Source organism: Mustelus asterias, unplaced genomic scaffold, assembly GCF_964213995.1.
Source record: "Mustelus asterias unplaced genomic scaffold, sMusAst1.hap1.1 HAP1_SCAFFOLD_1431, whole genome shotgun sequence".
Taxonomy (NCBI): Eukaryota; Metazoa; Chordata; class Chondrichthyes; order Carcharhiniformes; family Triakidae; genus Mustelus; species Mustelus asterias.
The window spans coordinates 52,320-76,272 of NW_027591376.1; the positions used below are offsets into that span (position 1 = coordinate 52,320).

Below are 23,953 nucleotides of genomic sequence, written 5' to 3' on the forward strand. Positions count from 1 at the left end.
GGCGCAGTGCTCTGAAAGCTCGTGCTACCAAATAAACCTGTTGGACTTTAACCTGGTGTTGTGAGACTACTTACTGTGTGTCTACCCTAGTCTAGCGCTGGCAACTCCACATCTTGGAACTACAGGGGTAGGGCTGGGGTGGTGGGGGGAGGGAGGCCTGGTTAAAATGCTCTGTCAGAGAGTCGGTGCACACCCAACTGGCCCAATGGCTTTCTTCTGCACTGTAGGGATTCTATGAAAGAAAAAACAGAGTTAACCTTTCAAGTCCAGTGATGACTCTTCAGAGTTCTGAAGAAATCACATTGGACTCGAAACGTTAACTCTGTTTCTCTCTCTCTCTCCGCAGACGCTGCCAGATCTGTACGTTTTCAATGAGTTAGGTATAGTTCTTGGCGCTAGAGGGATCAAAGGATCTTGGCGGGGGGAGGGAGCTCAATGGCCTTTTCCTCTTTTGTGTGTGTCCAGGATCAAGCCCAGCGCTGCGGTGTTTGTAGACCTCACTCGATCTTTCAGCTAATGTCAGCTGCCTCAGTTTTGACAGCTCCTCCTTTCCTCAATGCTGTCCCTTCTACCAGATGCTAACCGGCACACAGCACCTCCGTCATTTGGCTAGTTCCAGCTTTGATAGGTTTTATTTTCTTTCTTTATGAGTTGGCTACTATTAACACAACTGAAACGCAGAGCCTTGGTGAAGGGAGTCGAGATACGGAGCAGCCAGGACTGAACGACAGGAAGTTTCTGGGACTCTACGCCCCATTCTGATGAGTCAGATGCCTATTGAAACAGCCAGCTCCGAGAAAAAGAAGGGTTTCCCCAGTCGTTTTCAGCCTGGTGCAAGGGTGGTTGGTCATTTAGAAAGCCTTCTCTATCCTTGGCAGAACATACAGGACACAGGCAGATGTCATTCAGCCTTGGAATTAAATACAATCCCCCAATCCACAACTTGGACCCAGAGTCCACCAACACCAAAATTGGAAAATCCAATGAAGGGGCGGGGGGAGTTCTTGTGGAATGTAAGCACAGAAACAGGCCATTAGGCCCAACTGCTCTGTGCCTGCACACAAGCCTCCTCCCAATATTGCACCCAGTCAGTGGTTGAAGATTTAGTCCAATCTTGCACTGTACTTGAGGGATAAAAATATCCCAAAAAGTGGCTTGCAGCGATGAGTGATGGGCTCCCTGGTCAGAGACAGTTTCTCCGACAGCAATGTGATGCTGGCCGGGCTTTGCACTGTGTGTGTATGAATATATATATTCCAGTTGTTGTATTTAAAACTGAAAATGCATGTAATTACTACCGTGACTATTTATTGATCTTAACAATGTTTAGTACGTACACTGCAGAGTGCACCTTGATTTGTATTTATTACATATTTTAAATAAACTTCCACACAGAACAATGGAAACCCTTCTTCAAACTGGAACTGTGTCTGAATCATGTCTTATACTCCAATTATTCACCTTCCTGCAGTGTCGCTGAGTTGAGGCGCGAGAATGTTTTTCCTGGTGTCACTGGCAAAGAGGGGCACTTGTTGCCCGACCCTAATTGCCCCTGGAAAGGTGGTGGTGAGCCACCTTTCTGGAGCACTGAAGCTCGAGCGTGTTTCCTCAATCGGGGATGGCACAGTGGCTAGCACTGCTACCTCACATCGCCAGGGAATCCCCCGCCCCCACGGGTTCAATTCCAGCCTCGGGTCACCATCTGTGTGGAGTCCGCACCTCCTCCCTGTATCTGCGTGGGTTTCCTCCGGGTGCTCTGGTTTTCTCTCGCACTGCAAAGATGTGCGGGTTAGGTGGATTGGCTATGCTAAATTGACCCCAGTGTCAGGGGGATTAACAGGATAGGTATGTGGGGTTACGGGAATAAGGTCTGGGTGGGATTGTGGTCGGTGCAGACTCGATGGGCCGAATGGCCTCCCCTGGCACTATACGGATTCTATGAAAAGCTGGGGCTGCTGACGGAGGAGGTCAGAACACAACGCAGTCATCGTGCCATGGAAGAGTTGTAACGAGACACAGCAGGCATTGGGCTCACCCATCCCAGAACTTTCTTCATTAGTAACCATGCCCCGAAATGTTCTCTCTCTTTGCAACCCTCACAACGCTGGCGATGGCTGGGGTGGAATTCCAAAGACTATTTCCCTGCCGCTTCACTTCAATATCCCTTATTCATAGATCATAAAAGTTACTCAGTCGGGAACAAGCTCTTCCCACTTGGGTCTAAAGCACAGACATCAACACTGTACTCTTTTCCACTCTGGCCCAACTGTGCCCCACTTACCGTGCTCACAGAAATCAGCCAGGAATTAAACCTGGACTCTCTCGTTCTACACTACAATTCGCTGACCAACTCTGGCCTTTCCCTTCAGCCCACGTCAATCTCCCATTCTATTCAACTGCTGCACCCATTCCAGGGTTTGGCCAGGTCTGAAGTATCCATTAGTCCTACTTCATCCAAGCCGCCCGCTCAACTTCAGCCATTCAGGAGTTAGACTGATGGTCAACTCTCCACACCGCCTAGTACCCTCTGGGTGTTGGACACAACTTCCCCCACCGCCACCCCCCCACCCCTAATATACCCTGCAAACTGCACGTTCGCACAAAGAAGGCGCAACCTAAAGCTGGCGAAAGATCTGAACCACCAGGGCCTGACTGAAAGATGGTTACCACCTTTGCTTCTTTCTCCTCTTTATCCGCACAGTGGTCAGCACTGCTGTCTCACCTCGCCTGGGACCCAGGTTCGATTCCCGGCTTGGGTCACTGTCCGCGTGGAGTTTGCACGTTCTCCCCGTGTCTGCGTGGGTTTCCTCCGAGTGCTCCGGTTTCCTCCCACAGACCGAAAGATGCGCTGGTTAAGTGCATTGGTCACGCTAAAATTTCCCTCAAGATACCCGAACAGGCACCAGAGTGTGGCAACTAGGGGAATTTCATAGTTACTTTATTGCAGTGTTAATGTAAGCCTACTTGGGACACTAATAAATAAACTTTAACTTTATCTATAACAAGTGTTTCCAATTGAAATGAGAAGTTTTTCTGGGATATTTGGTGGTGTGTGCATCGGGCTCAATATTAATAGCAGTAAAGTGAGAAATGTGCAAAAGCCACATGTCCTCGGAGCCAGACCATACGGCAGGTTAAAAATACAAGTCTGATTTATGTGCAGATAAAACCACAAATGGGAAGACAGTGCGATTATATTCTCCCTTGGATCTGAGCATCCTCACTTCACAGGAATTTTACAGTAACTCTTGCCTGGTGATTGTCAAGCGACGTTCATTCATCCGTTGTCGCAGCGTCTGCATGGTTTCCCCAATGTACCATGCACATTGTCTACCTGATATGCTGCAGGAAAGGATGTCCCGAGGCATGGTACATTGGGGAAACCATGCAGACACTGCGACAACGGATGAATGAACACCGCTCGACAATCACCAGGCAAGACTGTTCTCTTCCTGTTGGGGAACGCTTCAGCGGTCACGGGCATTCGGCCTCTGATATTCGGGTAAGCGTTCTCCAAGGCGGCCTTCACGACACACGACGGCGCAGAGTCGCTGAGCAGAAACTGATAGCCAAGTTCCGCACACATGAGGACGGCCTCAACCGGGATATTGGGTTCATGTCACACGATCTGGAATCCCCACAGCTTGCCTGGACCTGCAGAGTCTCACTGGCTGTCCTGTCTGGAGACAATACACATCTCTTTAACCTGTCTTAATGCTCTCTCCACTCACATTGTTTGTACCTTTAAGACTTGATTAGCTGTAAGTATTCGCATTCCAACCATTATTCTGTAAATTGAGTCTGTGTCTTTATATACCCTGTTTGTGAACAGAATTCCCACTCACCTGAAGAAGGGGCTTGGGGCTCCGAAAGCTTGTGTGGCTTTTGCTACCAAATAAACCTGTTGGACTTTAACCTGGTGTTGTTAAACTTCTTACTGTGTTTACCCCAGTCCATCGCCGGCATCTCCACATCATCTCGGAAATGGCAAGCTCACGGACCCAATTCGCACACAAACTGACAAGAGAGCGATTAAATGTTGACAAAAATGAAGCGACTTTGCTCAAAAGGATATTAATTTCTCACACACATCCACCAACAATCCAATGTGTAAATGTGGGCTGCTTTTTGCAGTTGTGCTGATGCTGCCGGGCTAAATGTCTGGGACATTCCGGGGACTAGAAGCAAAAGTAAAGAGGTTTATAAAAAAAACCGTCAATAGGAAAGAAGATGGTCATGAAGATGACTTCAAACCAACCCGCAGATATATGAAGCAGAGAGAAATAGAGGTGATAATGAGTAGACAGACAGAATCCCATACTGCCGCTCCCAGAGCAAAGGGACACAAACGCACAACACCGTTGACGGGTTTCAGAAACAGACATCAATTTCAGCTTTTATTACAGGGTAATGATATCAAAATACAAGACTTCCTCAAGCCTTCTCCCTTTGGTCATTGTCCGGCCATCTTCCTATGACTGTGGACCTGCCATCCCTGCACAATCATCCAGTCACAATGGTAAGCCGCGCACTGACACAACATTATTACAGCGCTGTGGAACCCAATCCTATCACATGCTGCATGGTCTCTCGTGATTACGTCAGCTCGCTTGCTCTGATACAGAACCCCACCCCCTCCCCCCCCCAGTTCCTCTTCCACCAGCAGTCAGTCAAGTGGTCCGTGTTGGTTAGGATTCCAAGAAGCAGTAGCCTCTACACTGATAAAAGGCCAAGGTTACCAAGTAAAGGCTCAGAGAAGCAAGGGGAAAACACCAATGTTACTCATCTCGCGGTGAAGATTCGGGGGGAAACGTATCATTCAGTCGAGGCAGCAATCACGTGCCACCAGACAACAGTGACTGGGTTGTTGGTGAGGGAAGATGTGTACAAGATCTGAACGTGGCAATTGTACACCATATGACTTACATGTGCAAGGAGATGGCTGGCAATAATAACATCAGCTTGGTTCACCTAAAGCCAAGTACATTGAAATTGTTCTGACATGACTCCAAGGTTGTGTGAGTATGGTTCAAGTATCACTTCCATTAAGCTTAGCTGCCCACAGTTCTTCAGCGACTTCTCAAGTGCCAGGGTTCCTCTCGGTCGAGGGGCTTACGGCTCCCATGGTGGGCTTCGCCTGCCATCGACCTCCCCTTCAGCGTGGTAAAGTATATCTGCCAGCGTGTGCTCCACCACAGCGTACCAACCCATGTCACTTATCTGCACATGAAGCAAAAGACAAAGAGGAGAGGGTTAATGGCGCAGGTTCCTCAGAAGCTTAACCGAGGCTTGCGAGCTTTCTGGCTCACTTTCAAGGAACCGACTTGAATACACCTGAAAAGGAGTTGGAAGCTGAAAGCATCGTGAAGTTTATTTATTAGTGTCACGAGTAGGTTTACATTAGCACTGCAATGAAGATACTGTGAAAATCCCTCAGTGGCCACACTCTGTCACCCGTTCAGGTACACCGAGGGAGAATTTAGCACGGCCAATGCACCCTAACCAGCACGTCTTTCGGACTGTGGGAGGAGACCGGAGCACCGGAGGAAACCCACGCAGACACGGGGAGAACGTGCAGATGGGGAGAATGTGCAGACTCCAGTCAATCAAGGGGGAATGTGATAGGTATTTGAGGGTGAGAAACTTGCATGGTTATGGACATTGGGGAGGCGATGGCCTTGAGGTATTATTGCTGGACTATTAATCGAGCAACTCAGCCAATGTTCTGGGGACCAGGGTTCAAATCCCGACACGGCAGATGGTGGAATTTGAATTCAATAAAAAATATCTGGGATTAAGAATCTACTGATGACCATGAAACCATTGTCGATTGTCGGAAAAACCAATCTGGTTCACTAATGTCCTTTAGGGAAGGAAATCTGCCGTCCTTACCTGGTCTGGCCTACATGTGACTCCAGAGCCACAGCAATGTGGTTGACTCTTAACTGCCCTCTGAACAAGGGCAACTAGGGATGGGCAATAAATGCTGGACTAGCCAGCGACGCCCATGTCCCATGGATGAAGAAAAAAAAACAAGCGGGTATGTGGGACTCAGAGCCAGTACACACACGATTCTGCTGTTCAAAAGGAGAAGATAACTTGGATTCATACAGCACCTTGCAAAACCTCTGGGAGTCCCAAAGCACTCGGCAAAACAGCAAAATACTTTGGAAGTGCAGGTCACTGTTGTACAAAGCCAGCTCTCCACAGGCAACGCAAGAGCTGACAATCCAGGTGTGGCGCACTCCTCATTTCTCCAATCCCAGCATTCATTCCTCTTTGTAAAACATGGAGTGAGGACAACAGGTCCGATACAATGAGGAGCAACCATCTGAATCACTTACCGGTTTGAATGGAATGTCTTTTGGAGGATACTTGAAATTTGGCCCAAAGTTGATTGACACCTGAAAAGATCAGAGCCCAGAGTCAGTGACATGCTTCACGCTGATGTGTTTCTGAGTGGGTGATTTGATTTATTATTGTCACATGTATCAATATACAGTGAAAAGTATTGTTTCTTGTGTCTATACAGACAAAGCATACCGTTCATAGAGAAGGAGAGAGTGCAGAATGTAGTGTTACAGTCATAGCTAGGGTGTAGAGAAAGATCAGCTTAATATTTGTCACGTATTGGAATACAGTGAAAAGTATTGTTTCTTGCGCGCTGTACAGACAAAGCGTACTGTTCATAGAGAAGGAAAGGAGAGGGCGCAGAATGTAGTGTTACAGTCATGGCTAGGGTGTAGAGAAAGATCAACTTAATGAGAGGTAGGTCCATTCAAAAGTCTGACGGCAGCAGGGAAGAAGGTGTTCTTGAGTCGGTTGGTACGTGACCTCAGACTTTTGTATCTTTTTCCTGACGGAAGAAGGTGGAAGAGAGAATGTCCGGGATGCGTGGGGTCCTTAATTATGCTGGCTGCTTTGCTGAGGCAGCAGGAAGTGTAGACGGAGTCAATGGATGGGAGGCTAGTTTGATGCACCTGTCAGGTGTTGCAGCATTAAACCCAGTCCCTCGGTCTAACACAAGCATTCACTCAGAAACCGAATCACTTCCATTCATCCCATGGGAATTTTAGATCGGATATTATGACTCCCTATCACCAATACACCCTTCTTTCCCTCTGTCCTCAGCTTCCCACATCACAAAGATAACTCATTGCTGAGAGGGCCCCAAAGCCAAATGTTTGGGTTAATAGAAACGTAGAAATTATGAGCAGGGGGAGGCCATTCGGCCCTTCAAGCCTGCTCCACCATTTGTTATGACCATGGCTGATCATCCAACTCAATATCCTGATCCCGCCTTCCTCCCCATATCCTTTGATCACCTCTTCCTCAAGAGCGATATCTAACTGTTCCATGAAAACATTCAATGTTAACTGCTTTCTGTGGCAGTCACTTCCACAGATTCACCACGCTCTGGGTGAAGAGATTTCTCCTCATCTCAGTCCTAAAAGGTTTACCCCTTATCTTGAGACAGTGACCCCTGGCTGTGGACTCCCCAGCCATCTGGAATATCCTTCCGCCCTGTCCAGTCCTGTTAGGATTGTGAACCAATTGCCCACTTCTGGTGGAGTTGCAAAGCAGACTGTCACCTTCCCGCTAGCAAGCAGCACCTCAGAAGCAGAGTTCTGCCCCGGTTTAAATGCTTGGTCCCAGGTACTGCTGAAACCTCTGCACCAGCACCTACTACACTAATTTATTTCTATCCCACTCTGGGAGTCATCTCTGCCGGAAATGTGAACGATCCAGCATCAGTCTTCAGCCTGCAATTTGGAATATTGTGAGCAGTTTTTGGCCCCATGACCTAAGGAAGGATGTGCCGGCCTTGGAGGGGTTCCAGAGGAAGCTCAGAAGAATGATCCCTGGAATGAAGGGTTTGTCATATGAGGAACGGTTGAGGAGTCGAGGTCTGTACTCGTTGGAGTTTAGGAGGAGGAGGGATCTAACTGAAACTTCCAGAACACTGAGAGGCCTGGATAGAGTGGACGGGGAGAGGATGTTTCCGCTAGTGGGAGAGACTCGAACTCGAGGGCACAACCTCAGAGTGAAGGGACGCTCCTTTAAAACTGAGATGTGGAGGAATTTCTTCAGCCAGAGGGTGGTGAATCTGTGGAACTCTTTGCCACAGAAGGCTGTGGAGGCCGGGTCAATGAGTGTCTTTAAGACAGAGATAGATCGGTTCTTGATCAATGGGGGGATCGGAGGTTACGGCGAGAAGGCAGGAGAATGGGGATGAGAAGCATAACAGCCATGATTGAATGGTGGAGCAGACTGAATGGGCCGAATGGCCTAATTCTGCTTCTATATCTTATGGTCTACCAAGTTTGAAAAAAATTACACCATTGATTCTGGACTCTTGTGAAACCATAATTCTTTATTAGGTGATTTTTACCCTTTCGTTCTCTATTCGCTCCCCCCCCCAATCTTCTTTTATTGCACGAGTGAAAAAGGAGGCTATGTTGCATTCCCTTCTTTTGTGTTGAATGCGCGCGGATAAACTAACCCTCTGAGTTGACCCTGTCTCGCGTTTGCTGTGGTCTTGTCAATGGTAACTGGATCAAAAATGCGAGGTTCGAAATACACGCCACCACTTACAAAGAGGAAAATCAAAAGCAAAACAACCTCCCTGTTTACCTATGGGTGTGGAGAGTGTGTTTAAGTTAATCCCCCTCCTGTCCGTAACAGTACAAATACATAGTGGGAGAGGGCTGAAAGCAGCAACAGCTCGATGAGCTTCTGTAGCTGGACTTACTGTGCAGTTCTTGTACAAAGAGATGGCAGGGTGGTACACACCAGCGTACACATCTTCATAGGCAGTTCCCTCGCTGTCGCCATTCTTATAAAATATCATCTAATCGAGGGAAAAAAGAACTCTTCAGCAATGTAATCACAGCATCAGTTATTCTCAGTCCAATCTGGAAGAAGTGGACAGTTGCTGCAATGTTTCAATCTTATCTTAGTCGAGTCAAGGTAACACTGGCACAGTGGTTAACACTGCTGCCTCACAGTGCCAGGGACCCGGGTTCGATTCCCGGCTTGGGTCACCGTCTGTGTGGAGTTTGCACGTTCTCCCCGTGTCTGCCTGGGTTTCCTCCCACAGTCTGAAAGACATGCTGATTAGGTGGATTGGCCATGCTAAATTCTCCGAGTGTACCCGAACAGGCGCCAGAGTGTGGCGACTGGGGGAGTTTCACAGTAACTTCATTGCCATGTTAATGTAAGCCTACTTGTGACTAATAAATAAACTTTTAACTTTTAAACCTACATTTCATCTTGAGCCGAGCACAATATGAAGTTCTGACAATCTAATGCTTTCTTTGAAGGGTACTCCAAACACAGTAATACTGTTTAATAGTCCATGTCTCAGATGTTTAGTTCATTTATTGTCGGCTTACATTAACACTGCAATGAAGTTACTGCGACAATCCCCTAGTCGCCACACTCCGGCACCTGTTCGGGTACACTGTGGGAGAATTTAGTATGGCCAACACTCCTAACCAGCACGTCTTTCGGAATGTGGGAGGAAACCGGAGAAACTCACGCAGACACGGGGAGAACCATGCAACCTCCACACAGACAGTGACCCAAGCCGGGAATTGAACCCAGGTCCCTGGCGCTGTGAGACAGCGGTGCTAACCACTGTGCCACCCACAAGCCACAATTATTCAATTTTTTAAATAATCATTAATTCTGCTGAAGTGCATATATTGAATTCAAATTCCACCATCTGCCGTGGCGGGATTCGAACCCAGGTCCCCAGAACACTAGCTGTGTTTCTGGATGAATAGCCCAGCGATAATATCACGAGGCCATCGCCTCCCTGTGGACATGATCACAAGGAGTCTGGATTAACCTCCTCGTACCCGCTCCAGCCCCCCTAGAAAAACAAGTGGCCTGCAGACACTGTCCAGTATCTCACGCGGAACACTGCAGGAACCGCACCTCAGCATGCGGTTGAAGGAGTTTTGATGAAGTGGGACTGCGGACTGGCGCTAACTGCAGACAGGTGCGTGGGACATGATCGAAGCGGAGGCCCTACCTTGCTGCCTGCTGCTGGCTTGAGGCTCTTCTCAGCCTTGTCCACAAAGTCTTTCTCCTCGAAGTACAAGTAACTCTTGAATTTAATCAGAGCCTGGTGCAGAGAGAAAATACAGACGTTAAGCAGTACACCACACATCCACCTTTCCCACTTTCAGTTTTTCCCAGGCTAGTGGTCAGAACAGAAGCTGCAAGCATTTCAAGGAGCTGTTCCCAACAGCTGGCCTCCGTGTATCGGAGGCTTTTAAAATGGCCATCCTGACACGGTGCGCATGCCCCACTGGTTGTACAGTCTATTGGACAATACCATAGGAAACAAGGCAGCCAATTTGGACACAGCAAGCTCCCACATACAGGAGCAATACGTTAACAACCAGATCATCTGTCCTTTAATGGAGTATTGACCTGAAAGAAATCCCCCATTCTTCTTCAAAATGGCACCGTGGGATCTTTCACTCCCCCCTCCCTTGGTGCAGTGTCTCATCCGCAAGGTGACACCTCCAACAGTGCAGCGCTCCCTCAGATTTGAGTCACTTGGCTTTGCGCTCCAGTCTCTGGAGGGAGGTGGCGGGGGCTTGAACCACTACCTTCTGGCTCAGCTGTGTTGCCAGCGCGCCTCAGTTGACGGCTGTGCTCCAGCAGGGAGTCAATCTTCTGACTCAGTTACCAGCGCACACAATTCCCACTTGGAGGGAGGAGGAGCCCGAACAAAGTAGAGGTGGCGCAGGCAAAGTAAGTAGGGTGCAATAATGTGAGACCACACATTCTTACAACAAGGCAGCTTGCTAACCAGCCGAAACTCAAGAGGACTCCCCGCCAGAATGGGACAGAGCCCCATCCTTCATTTTTTTTCCATGTTAGTGACAAGACCTTGCTAAACTGTCAAGTAACCAGAATATTTTGTGCCCTCTACACTTCAGATGTTAAAAATCAAGAAGGGCCCTTTGATGTCATTTTCTGGCTGCTTGCTCCTTCACAACGGAATCAAGTAACCCAACAATCAGAACATTGAATACAGGAGTTGGGACAGGAGTTGTACAAGACATTAGTGAAGCCACACTTGGAATACTGTGTACAGTTCTAGTCACCGTATTATAGAAAGGATATTAAACTAGAAAGAGTGCAGAAAAAATTCACTAGGATGCTACCGGGACTTGATGGATCGAGTTATAAAGGAGTTGGAACATCTTGTTGAAGTTGTACAAGACATTGGTAAGGCCACACTTGGAATAGTGTGGGCAATTCTGGTCACCCTATTATAGAAAGGATATTATTAAACTAGAAAGAGTGCAGAAGAGATTTACTAGGATGCGACTGGGACTTGATGGATTGAGTTATAAGGAGAGGTTGGATAGACTGGGACTTTTTTCTCTGGAGCGTAGAAGGCTGAGGGGTGATCTTATAGCGGTCTATAAAATAATGAGGGGCATAGATCAGCGAGATCGTCAATATCTTTTCCCAAAGATAGGGGAATCTGAAACTAGAGGGCACAGGTTTAAGGTGAGAGGGGAGAGATACAAAAGGGTCCAGAGGGGCAATTTTTTCACACAGAGGGTGGTGAGTGTCTGGAACAAGCTGTCAGAGGTAGTAGTAGAGGCGGGTACAATTTTGTCTTTTAAAGAGCATTTCGACAGTTACATGGGTATGATGGGTATAGAGGGATATGGGCCAAATGCGGACAATTGGGACTAGCTTCGGGGTTTTAAAAAAGGGCAGCATGGACAAGTTGGGCCGAAGGGCCTGGTTCCATGTTGTAAACCTCTGTGACTCTAGGTCTATAAAATAATGAGGGGCACAGATCAGCTAGATAGTCAATATCTTTTCCCAAAGGTAGGGGAGTCTCTAAAACTAGAGGGCATAGGTTTAAGGTGAGAGGGAAGAGATACAAAAGTGTCCAGAGGGGCAATCTTTTCACACAGAGGGTGGTGAGTGTCTGGAACAAGCTGCCAGAGGCAGTAGTAGAGGCGGGTACAATTCTGTATTTTAAAAAGCATTTAGACAGTTACATGGATAGGATGGGTATAGAGGGATACGGGCCAAACGTGGGCAATTGGGACTAGCTTAGTGATAAAAATAAAAAGGCGGTATGGACAAGTTGGGCCGAAGGGCCCGTTTCCATGCTGTAAACCTCTATGACTCTAAAATGGTTAAATTTCTTTGCACCAAGTTGGCCGAATGTACAGTTTTCATGAACACATCAATGTTACAAGAGATATCCTTGAGAGACTGAAATTTTGATCACTCTGCAAAAACCCACTGCGTTTACCTTGTCTTTGTAAGTGTCTGGCAGTGCGCGAGCAGCCTCAGTGTCCTCAGGAAGGTAGAGGTAAAACCCGAGGATGTCCCCTTGCCCGTAGCCTTTGGCGTAGTGTTTGCCTATCGACTGATGGAACTTGGTCCCTTTCTTGCTGCGCCACGAGTAACTGAACTTATCGTAGCCCAAGGGTGCCTGGAGATTGCCTGGAGGAAGCCAAGTTTGAAGAGGTCACAACTTGATCTTTGCTCTCAATCTTTTCAGTTCCAAAGATACTGATAAATTAAGTTAAAAAATGTCACAAGTCGGCTGACATTAACACTGCAATGAAGTTACTGTGAAAATCCTCTCGTCGCCACACTCCGGAGCCTGTTCGGGTACACTGAGGGAGAATTTAGGATGGCCAATGCACCCTAACCAGCATGTCTTTCAGACTGAGGGAGGGAACCAGAGCACCCGGAGGAAACCCACGCAGACACGGGGAGAACGTGCAGACTCTGCACAGACAGTGACCCAAGCCGGGAATCGAACCTGGGAGTGTAAGACAGCAGTGATAACCACTGTGCCGCCTGTCAGATACCGTCTGACGATCTAATTGGCATCACGACTCTCAATGACACTCAAACCTTCTCAGGAACGGTGCAACTTTCTTCCATTTTTTACTCCAAGCCACAGGTTTTCAAACGTTAGGGCTCGGTTTTAATAAACCGCTGCTACTTAATTTACCTTGCTGCCTCTCACTTAAGATCTTACGTGACCTCCCTCGATGCTAATAAAGGCCACGATGTGGAGGTGCCAGTGTTGGACTGGGGCGGGCACAGTAAAAAGTCTCACAACACCAGGTTCATGTCCAACAGGTTTATCTGGTAGCAGAAGCTTTCGGAGCGCCGCTCCTTCATCAGGTGAATGGAGGTAGGTTCACAAACACGGAATATATAGGCAAAGACACAATTGCAAGATTTGAGTGACTCACCCAAGGAAGGAGTAGCGCTCCAAAAGTTTGTGATTTCAAATACACCTGTTGGACTTTAACCTGGTCTTGAGAGACTTTTTACCAATAAAGGCATCAAGGGATAAGGCGAGCAGGCTCGAAGGGCCCAAACACCTCTCCCTGCCCTTATTCTCTCTGTGACAGGACAGAGCTTCTTAATTAAGCATCCACTCGACCAGAGACAATTTTAGCAAGTAAACTCTTTGTCAGGCCACAACCTGTGCCAAAAGAATAAGCTGTAAACACAGTAAGAAGTTTAACAACACCAGGTTAAAGTCCAAGAGGTTTATTTGGTAGCAAATGCCACTGAGTGGCATCCACTCATAATGCCCAGAGCATCATGACCAGACACTCCAGCTTTTGTCTCCTCCAACCATGTCGCCTGCTGTGAGAGGGAAAAAAAACAGAGGCAAAAAGTCTCAGCTAAGAATGGAGGAAAATATACTTGAGAAGATTCCTCCACAACTCCCTCAGCTCACACCAAACCATCGGTTCGCGTAGAGCCACTTGGCTTTGACACATCACTGCTTGTTCTGCCCAGTGGAATTACTTTATTTCAAAAAAAATGACGCCTTAGTTGCTGTCAACTGGACCCTCACCTCACCCGTTTATCATAGAATCCTAACAGTGCAGAAGGAGGCCATTCGGCCCACCAACCACAATCCCACCCAGGACCTATTCCTGTAATCCCACATATTTACCCTGCTAATCCTCGTCACTGGGGTCAATTTGCCACGTCTAATCAACTAACCGACACATGTTTGGACTGTGGGAGGGAACCGCAGCACCCGGAGGAAACCCACGCAGACACAGGGAGACTCCACACAGTGACCCAAGGCTGGGAATCGAACCCAGGTCCCTGGCACTGTGAGGCAGCAGTGCTAACCACTGTGCCACCCTGCCGCCCATTACTCCAAGGGATGCCCTCCCCTCCCAAAGCTCATGCTGAGGTCAAACAGAGCTCGGAGCCTGCACAAGGCTCTCACCCATTGTGCGGTTCCATGCAGTACTGTACCTAAAGGCTGCGACCAGCCAAGTCTCGCAGCCGTCTCCGCAGGCATTTCATCCACAGTGATCTCAAAGTACCAGCCTCCTTTCCGGATCCCGTGAGACGCTCGCACCATGGAGTAGCCTTTCTCTCCCGTCACTGTCAGCCGGTCATCCGAGATCTTGAGCTGAGGGGCTGGAAAAGTCAGAGAGCCAATGAACACCAGGTTTCGCGGGTGTTGACCCGATTGCGGGGGTTGCCTGGTTCCATCAGTGTGCAACAACATCCGAAAATCACATTCAGTCAGAAGCTTGTGAAAGTGACAACATTTAGTGTCTGTTACTTCCCAAACTCCCAAGTATCTGTCTCCCCAATCTTAGACACTATAGCTGGGTCACCATCTCACAGCAACAATCGTTTAGAACAGGCAGTAACCGGACATATTTACCATGACTAATCCACTTAACCTACACATCTTTGGACACTAAGGGGCAATTTTGCATGGCCAATCCACCTAACCTACACATTTTTGGACATGAAGGAGCAATTTAGCATGGCTAATCCACCTAACCTACACGTCTTTCGGACTGTGGGGGGCAACCGGAGCACCCGGAGGAAACCCACGCAGACACGGGGAGAATGTGCAAACTCCACACAGTCAGCCACCCAAGCCGGGAATCGAACCCGGGTCCCTGGCGCTGTGAGGCAGCAGTGCTAACCACTGTGCTACCGTGCCGCCTCATGAGCTCATCGAGTGCAAACACTGAACCTGCTACAAGGAGGGCTTGGCCACAGTGGGTCAGTAACACCGTGCAGAGGGGGAGGTCCAGTGCTTTCAAGTTCAATTTGACCCGGGAGAATTTAAGACATCTCCATGTTGCGTGATTCCTCGGGAGTTAACGGTGCAGGGATCACTAACCCAAGGACTACAAATCTGCAGCTGAAAAGCCACAAAGCTATTTGTACCTCGCACAGTCACTCAGCTCCCTGTTGCTTTGACTCCCTTCATTACGAGGCTGGTAATAAAACTTCTGCTACCAATTAAAAGGGTGGAGAGGATCCTATGCTGTTCACTATATCAAGATGGGATATCTTTTCCGGTTGAACCAAATAAACAAAATCAAACTAACCCAGGGACAACTCAAAAGGGGCAGCTCCCTAAAGGGAGGGGAACCGCCCGAAACAAAAGACAAAGCGGGAAGGAAACTTAAAACATCAAAATAAAATGTGATTCAAGGGGTCAATAATACACCCCAGTCCCCTACGGTGCCCAGCGGGCACGGAAGGCATCAACTGTGCCCTCTGACACCACACGCTCCATCTCCAGGGACACCCGTCCGCGAATATAGCCGCGGTAGAGGGGCAGTCAGGCTGGACGACCCCCTCGATCGCCCACTGCCTGGACCTGTAGATTGCACGCCTTGCCAGAAGAGGGGTCTATTCCAGGTCATACACAGTCAGAATTGTCTCCAACAATCCGCCTGACAAACTCTGGAGGGAATGTGGGCAGCCCATCGCATTTTCAAATCCCACATCAAAACACATCCATTCTTGTGGAATGATTCACAACAACATAAAGGTCTCAATCACTGCGATCATCTTGGGGCTCCATTCCTGTTGGGATGAAGCCCCCCAATCCACAAAGGGGTTGCCCATTTCCCCATCAGCCCCAACACAAGTGAAAAAAGAAGACTGCCTCGCACAAATCCCCCTCCCCTGCCCAGTCGCCCACGTACGCACCTCGATCATGCAGTGCCAAAAGAACCTTTTCATACAAGCAGGCCCTGTAGAGGTCCCCGGGGATGGGTTTCCCAGCCCAGCAGTCCAGCTCCAGCTTCTCCGGGTCCGGAGCATGGGGATCCGGTTCAGCCAGGATATATCGATAACCATCCTTGTTGAACGGGTGTTCCAGGGGATAGCCGTGTGGAGGCAGACGTTGGGCAGCAAACAGCGGGTCACTGGGGGAGAAAAGCAGGAAATAAGCTCACAATGAACCACAGAAGCAGAGAATCCCTACAGTCCATCCGGCCCATTGAGTCTGCAGCCACGCTATTAAAGATCATCCCACCCAGGCACTCCCCTCCATCCAATAACCGTAACAAAGAACAAAGAAAATTACAGCACAGGAACAGGCCCTTCGGCCCTCCAAGCCTGCATCAACCATGCTGCCCGACTTAACTAAAACCCCCTACCCTTCCAGGGACCATATCCCTCTATTCCCACCCTATTCTTGTATTTGTCAAGACGCCCCTTAAAAGGCGTATCTGCTTCTACTCCCTCCTCTGGCAGTGAGTTCCAGGCACCCACCACCCTCTGTGTAAAAAATCTGCTTCGTGCATCTCCTTTAAACCGTGCGCCTCGCACCTTAAACCTGTGCCCCCCTAGTAATTGACTCTTCCACCCTGGGAAAAAGAAACCCTGTGCACTTACCAAGGCTAATCCACCAAACCCGCGCATCTTGTGGGAGGAAACCCACGCAGACACGGGGAGAATGTGCAAACTCCACACAGACAGTGACCCATGGCTGGAATTGAACCCGGGTCCCTGGCACTGTGAGGCAGCAGCGCTAACCACTGCGCCACATCCCCTCCCCTGCAGTCATTTGCCAACAGTCTCACCTCCGGGTCCTCTTCGCAGTCCCTCCCGAGGTGCCGTCCTGTTTGCGTTTTGCTCCTCTTCCTTTCCCGCTCCCTCCGACAGTGCCACCTTGGGAAAGGAAAGACTGGAGATTGTGATCTGGGACTGGACGTGTCTGCTCCCAAACACCCGGAGCTCTGAGCGGCTGCTTGGGGCGGGGCACAGAAATGCAACAGCTTCATGGGCACTGGGAACAGACCAGCCTCTAAGCCTTTCTTTCTATTTGACATGCCTGTGACAGGGTTGGGGGGGTAGGGGGACGAGGGGACAGGAGGACAAAGAAAGAAATCATTGCCAACCAACAGCAACACCAATTTCAGCACAGCAATGCGAGGTCACTCACTATACTTTCCATCAAGGCTGCCACTGCCACAACCTCTCGCAAAACAAATAAATTAAAGAGTATATCCAGTGTTGTTTTTCAAGGTAAAACTACAATAAAAACCAAGTGTTTTCTGTCTAACTCTTCAGCGCGCACACCAAATCAGGGAACTTACAAGCTCCATGTCCGATAAGTCTTGATGTACAGGACTGAGGTCAATCCAAACTGATGAATAATATCTGCCATCAGCTTAATTCCTCCAGATCAGCTCTCCTCTCGCTCATTCTCATGTTTCTAATGGAGTTTTAAGCTCCCTGTCGGTCTAAAGAATCCCTGTCGATTCTTTAGATAGGATTATCTAAAGAATCTCATCAGTTCATAAGATATAGAGGAGCAGAATTAGGCCATTCAGCCCATCGAGTCCGCTTCGCCATTCGATCATGGCTGATATGTTCCTCATCCCCATTTTCCTGCCTTTTCCCCATAACCCTTCAACCCCATTCCCAATTAAAAATCTGTCTAACTCCTCCTTAAATTTACTCACTGTCCCAGCATCCACCGCACTTTGGGGTAGCGAATTCCACAGATTCACAACCCTCTGGGAGTAGTAGTTTCTCCCTCTTGCATCTTAAAATGCATTTCAGAAACAACTTCATGAAACAGACAGGGAAACGGTGAAAGTCCAGTTGGTTGCTGGAACGTGCAGAGAGTGGTTCAGATGGCAGGAGAGTGCAGCTGACAGACTGGAGGTTTATCCCACTGTTGACCATGCTTCATGTCTGCTGTTTACCCCACGGAATCAATCCAGCGACAAGCCCTCGATATTGTCAACATGACTTTGTGTGTCAAATTCCTCCTTGACAGATTAATGCATTCACAAATCCGTTCCAATTTCGTGCTCGGACAGGGGAGACTTAATCAGTCCAATGGTGGTGGATTATGGCACAGTGGTAAGCACTGCTGCCTCTCAGTGCCAGATTCAATTCTAGCCTCAGGTGACTGTGTGTATGTGTGCGCGAGTGTGCATTTTCCTCATGTCTGTGTGGGTTTCCTGCAGTTGCTCCGGTTTCCTCCCACACTCCAAAGGTGTGCGGGTATGGTGGATTGGCCAAGATAAATTGCCCCTTTGTGTCCCAAGATGTGTAGGTTCAGTGGATTGGCTGTGCTAAATTGCCCCCAAGTGTCATAAGATGTGATGCCCCTTAGTGTCTATAGATGCGTGGGTTGGGTGGATTGACTGCGATAAATTGCCCCCAAGTGTCCCAAGATGTGTAGGTTAGATGGAGTAGCCATGGTAAATGCGCAGTGTTACTGGGATGGGGGTGTGGGTGGGACCTGGGTAGACGTTCTTTTGGAGTCGGCGCAGACTTGATGAGCTGTATGCCTCCTTCTGCATTGCAGGGATTCTATGGGGTTAACAAGAAATTCCACGGTATAACCAGGTTACACCATGAGCATAGTCCAACAAATCGCTTCTCTGTGTGGTCTGTGCATTGGTATTTCTTATGGAGCCCCGCTGGGTATCAGGGCTTGAACTATCCAAGTGATTTCTGTCCATTATACAGTTATTACACCCATTATGACCAATCAACTCTGTTGTCTCAGGGCCCCCTATAACTGGTTACCTCTCAGAGGCGTCAAGATCACAGAAAGACACACTTAAATTAATTTTCAGATGCTGCCCAAATGTTCCGACCATATTGTCAATATCTAAGTGGAGCCCAGATATCCAATTCGCTGACAAGGGAAGTTAATGCTTGGGAAATGATGGCCAGTTGAAATTGCCGCCTTTTCAGTTAACCATTCCCACTCTCATCACGTATCTGCAGTGGAGGCCCTCAGATACAGGCACCTTTCACATTCCTTTGGGATCTGTGCTCATTTCTGGCAGTAACCATCTGTGAAGCAAGAAAGGTTGCAAGTCAGGGCGTAATGTTTATAGGTAGGCCTAAAAGATAGGGATATGTTCGGCACAACCTGTGGGGCCGAAGGGCCTGTTTTGTGCTGTAGTTTTCTATGTTTCTATGTAAGTTCCACATCATGCTAGGCCAATTGCTCATCTCTTTTGGCTCTTCATAGATGACTCCCAAGTCAGGAGATACGCAGGCTACTGTCCTGTACCACCCGTGCAAAGAGATGTTCACCTTCTTGTGTGCATCAACTGTTAAATTACCCTGTTCAAACCAGTGTCTTGTGAGACGAACAGCAGAAACAGTGCAGCACTCTAAAAACCCCTCAATTTATCCAGCATCTTTAACATTGAAAAAAACTTCACAAGCTTAAAACCAAGTAAAAAACTGAGCTAAAAAAACAAAGGGATGTTGAACCATAGATGAGGACAACATACGGGATGATTAAGCTGCATTGGATAGATGGGTTTTACACAAGGTCTCGAGGGAGGAGAGGGGCAGAGAAGCAGTTCGAGACATTTGCCATCGTGCTGGGTGACGGGAGTGGATTCGCAAGCCAGAGTTGGAGGAAGGGCTTGTGGACCAGGAGATTAGCAACGATAGGAAGAGGTACCAATGGGATTTAAAGACACCGCGAAGATTTTTAAATTTAGTGTTGAAGGAACTCGAAATGAATGCAGGCCAGCAAAGACGGGGATTGGGCCTGGGTGGGATTGTGGTCGATGCGGACTCGATGGGCCGAATAGTCTCCTTCTGCACTGTGGGGATTCTACGATTCCATGTTTCTGAGACAACTGGTAAAAATGAAAGCAGGTGTATTGGAAATCCAGGCTGCTTAAAGAGCCTCTTACAAAACAAGCCTGAAGATATTCAGGTTAGTGTTCACAAGATCATAACGGGGGGATTGTAGACTTGGGGGTCAAATTTTTCAAAGTAATTCCCCTCCCCAGGTGGACATTATTCCAGTGCTGGTTTCCACAGACAGACAGATATCTACAGGCACCAGCTATGACTCGAACACTGCAGAATCAGACAGAGAATGAACTGTTGGTTCCACTTCATTAACCCATTTTATTGACACTCAGTTCAGCTCAATTGGTTAATCTCGGCATAAACGACTGACTGCTCAGAAGAGTGTGTTCAGGTGTTCTGTTGCTCTGAAAAAAGATTTATCAGTCGAGTTCTCCACTTTGACACAAGAACCCATTAATTACACATCAGTGAAGGTTCCTCCCTCATTCATAAATACAGACATGCATCGACAGAGACAGGGCGAGATCGCAACTTCATGCCAACGCTTAACATCAACTACCACCTGGATTTAACTACACATCTCCCTTCGTATCCAGCACAGTTTGACAGGTGTCGATGCAGAAGACAAATGGCAGAACAAATAATCCACACACACAAATATTGACAGACATGCTTGTGTTCAAGCAGAGGCCATCTTACCTGCACATACACAGGGTGTGATAGCCTGTGCAGCAACAGCGTGACGGACAAGACTACGGACGCACTAAATTGGACCTCCTGTGACTGTATATGGGAATGACTGAGGTGCTTTCAAATTTACGCACCAAGTTACAGAAACGTTTTCACATTCTGTTTTTGGTCAATTTTGCGTTGAACCGAGAGGAGTGTGTGTGGGGATCAATTCAAAACAAGTGTAGCATGTCGGGGTGAAGCCATCTGCACGATTCGCTCACCCGCAGCCGATTACCTCCTCCCAGCCGTCTGATAATTCCAGCCCAAATCAGCTCCAGATGGTGAACAGGTCCTTTTCAATTTAGGAGTTTAAGAAAAGGTTAAGAGCTCCAACTCAGTTCCAATCTCCAAGTTTTTAGGCGCCCTGATCACCAACAACCTGTCCTGGACCCCCATGCCGACACTATAGTTAAGAAAGCCCACCAACACCTCTACTTTCTCAGAAGACTATGGAAATTTGGCATGTCCGCTACGACTCTCACCAACTTTTACAGATGCACCACAGAAAGCATTCTTTCTGGTTGTATCACAGCTTGGTATGGGTTCCTGCTCTGCCCAAGACCGTAAAGAACCACAAAGGGTCGTGAACGAAACCCAGTCCATCACGCAAACCAGCCTCCCATCCATTGACTCTGTCTACACTTCCCGCTGCCTCGGCAAAGCAGCCAGCATAATCAAGGACCCCACGCACCCCGGACATTCTCTCTTCCACCTTTTTCTGTCGGGAGAAAGATACAAAAGTCTGAGGTCACGTACCAACCAACTCAAGAACAGCTTCTTCCCTGCTGCTGTCAGACTTTTGAATGGACCTACCTTGCATTAAGTTGATCTTTCTCTACACCCTAGCTATGACTGTAACACTACATTCTGCACTCTCTCCTTTCCTTCTCTATGAACAGTATGTTTTTTCAGTATAGCGCACAAGAAATGATACATTTCACTGTATACTAATACATGTGACAATAATAAATCCAATCAAATCCCAGCATACTCAACTCCTCAGTTAATCGTCATCCGAGATTCCCTGGAGGAGACTGGACTGTCCCCTCTCCAAATTCAGCTGGGTTTTCCAGTGCCCGGGACAGGATAAAAAGCTGCAGCATAATGCTGAGACATCTCCTTCTCCTCCTTCCCCGCCGCCTTTTCCAGCCACCCCAACCCCACCCCACAGGCACTTCCAGCGGACATTGTTAGCTCACCTTGTGTGGAGTCACGGGCCCGACCCCCAGTCCCGTCACTGCTTGTCGCACCACTGAGACGCCCTGCAAACACAAAGGGTGAAGCCACCATTCTCACTTGTGAGCCTCTTGTGTTCAGTTAGCAGCAGAAGCAGCACCCATTAAAATTACCCGGGGACGTGCTGGCTTCACACGGGACTGCTTCCCTTACACCAGACCCAACACTTCAATACAGGCTCCGCGTGAGAAAATAGCCAGAGCTCCACCGAGTGGTCACAACCGGGGAGTTTGGGGCTGAGGGGTGGAGGGGCGGAGTCAGCAGCCTGGACACCAACACTCTGGTGACTGCTCCACGGCGCCAAGGGGTGGTTTCCGCAGATGCTGGCTGTCCTCTTGCACCAACTCAACAGACCGTGCCTCACTCGAAAGCTCACCTGGCCAATGTTGGCAACAGGGTGACAGTCCCGAGTTGGCATCTCATCCTTGTCCAACGTCTCGACTTCTGTTTAAATTTAGCTGGGGCCAGGAAGGAAAGCCCAGCTGTGGCTGACTCTCCTCTCTTTCTGAAGGGTGCTGACACCCTTGATGGGTGATGGGGCGGCACGGTGGCTCAGTGGGTTGGCACTGCTGCCTCACAGCCTCAGGGACCCGGGTTCGATTCCCGGCTTGGGTCACTGTCTGTGCCGAGTCTGCACGTTCTCCCCGTGTCTGCGTGGGTTTCCTCCGGGTGCTCCGGTTTCCTCCCACAGTCCTAAAGATGTGTAGGTTAGGTGCTAAATTCTCCCCCAGCGCACCCGAACAGGCACCTGAGTGTGGCGACTAGGTGATTTTCACAGTAATGTCACTGCAGTGTTAATGTAAGCTGACTTGTGACACTAATAAATAAAACCCAGTCGCAGTGGTCAAACTGCGCCCCCCACCTTTCCCTCCCCTCCCCACCCTTGCACTTAGCCCAACCCAGCGGGGAGGAATGCTGCAGCTCCACACTTACCCACTCAACGGACAGAGAGGAGAAAGAAGCAACGGTTTCCAGGGAAGGGGGTGAAGCAGAAATAATGATCAAGGGAGCAACCAGGATGCACTCAACTGACGAAGGAAGGATGTTGCACACAGAAGTCGACGGTTGGAATTCCAACGCATTTTAAACCCGTGCCAGAATTGGGCCTACTCACCTGGGCTATGCGACACACACGTGAGCCACATCACAGACAATCCAACCTCCCTCTCCCTGCGGCAACAACTGGGTGCAACTTATATATATATTTTTTTTTAAACGCTCTCGAGTACGCGGCTTTCAGAAGGCTCACTACCTTAAAGCTCAAGACAGCAAAGGCAAGAACATCTCCATCACCGATGCCACCCACTCAAAACTCCAGGCGGACTGGATCGTCTGATCTGAACTGTGCAATTCTCAGAGACTGGACCGCGACGCCAAGTCTGACCCCCCCCCCACGCCTCACGTCCGTTTTAAAATCTTTGGCTGTCAGGCCCCTGCCCTAATTGAAATCCAAACAGGTAAAGGTGGCTGGTTTCAAACCCCGTGCAAGCTCTTCATGCAGCATCCTCCCCTGCACAAGTGTCACATTTTGCGCAGTTCAGACCAGACGATGAGAACAGCAAAGGTATTTTGAAAAAAAAAACACTGCAAATCGCTAAACATCAAGCGTTTTAAGCCAGCAACAGATACTTAAGTTTCAGCACTTCTTATGACACAAACTTTCACCTGCAACTGTAGATCCACCTGGAAAAAGAGGTGAAAGCATGCATTTGTACGGCCTGAGAATATAAACTCTTACACATTAGCTCCTTCTGAACATGAACCTCATTTCCCACATCTATAATGTTCCACAGGCATTTTTATTTTTTTATTCATTCGTGGGACATGGGCGTCGCCGTCTGGACCAGCATTTATTGCCCATCCCTAGTTGCCCTTGGAGGGCAGCTGAGCGTCAACCACATTGCTGTGGCTCTGGAGTCACATGTAGGCCAGACCGGGTAAGGACGGCAGATTTCCTTCCCTAAAGGACATTAGTGAACCAGATGGGTTTTTACGACAATGGTTTCACGGTCATCAGTAGATTCTTAATTCCAGATGTTTTTTTATTGAATTCAAATTCCACCATCTGCCGTGGCGGGATTCGAACCCGGAT

General features: G+C 48.6%; 1 protein-coding gene across 3 annotated transcripts in view; it reads right to left on the reverse strand.

Annotated features, from left to right (window-relative positions):
- Positions 1-4,384: 4,384 nt before the first annotated feature.
- ash2l (ash2 like, histone lysine methyltransferase complex subunit) overlaps positions 4,385-23,953 on the reverse strand; it is a 34,449-nt gene continuing 14,880 nt past the window's right edge. The window contains exons 8-17 of one of the 3 annotated variants that reach the window (XM_078206314.1): positions 23,527-23,544; positions 21,825-21,887; positions 16,890-16,977; positions 16,012-16,229; positions 14,299-14,466; positions 12,305-12,498; positions 10,040-10,132; positions 8,753-8,851; positions 6,345-6,404; positions 4,385-5,220 (exon numbers count right to left, since the gene is read on the reverse strand). In XM_078206314.1, the coding sequence (XP_078062440.1) occupies positions 5,113-5,220; positions 6,345-6,404; positions 8,753-8,851; positions 10,040-10,132; positions 12,305-12,498; positions 14,299-14,466; positions 16,012-16,229; positions 16,890-16,977; positions 21,825-21,887; positions 23,527-23,544 (1,109 nt within the window). In that variant the 3' untranslated portion in view covers positions 4,385-5,112. The remainder of the gene's footprint in view (positions 5,221-6,344; positions 6,405-8,752; positions 8,852-10,039; positions 10,133-12,304; positions 12,499-14,298; positions 14,467-16,011; positions 16,230-16,889; positions 16,978-21,824; positions 21,888-23,526; positions 23,545-23,953) is intronic. The other 2 variants (XM_078206315.1, XM_078206316.1) reach the window with 2 other exon arrangements.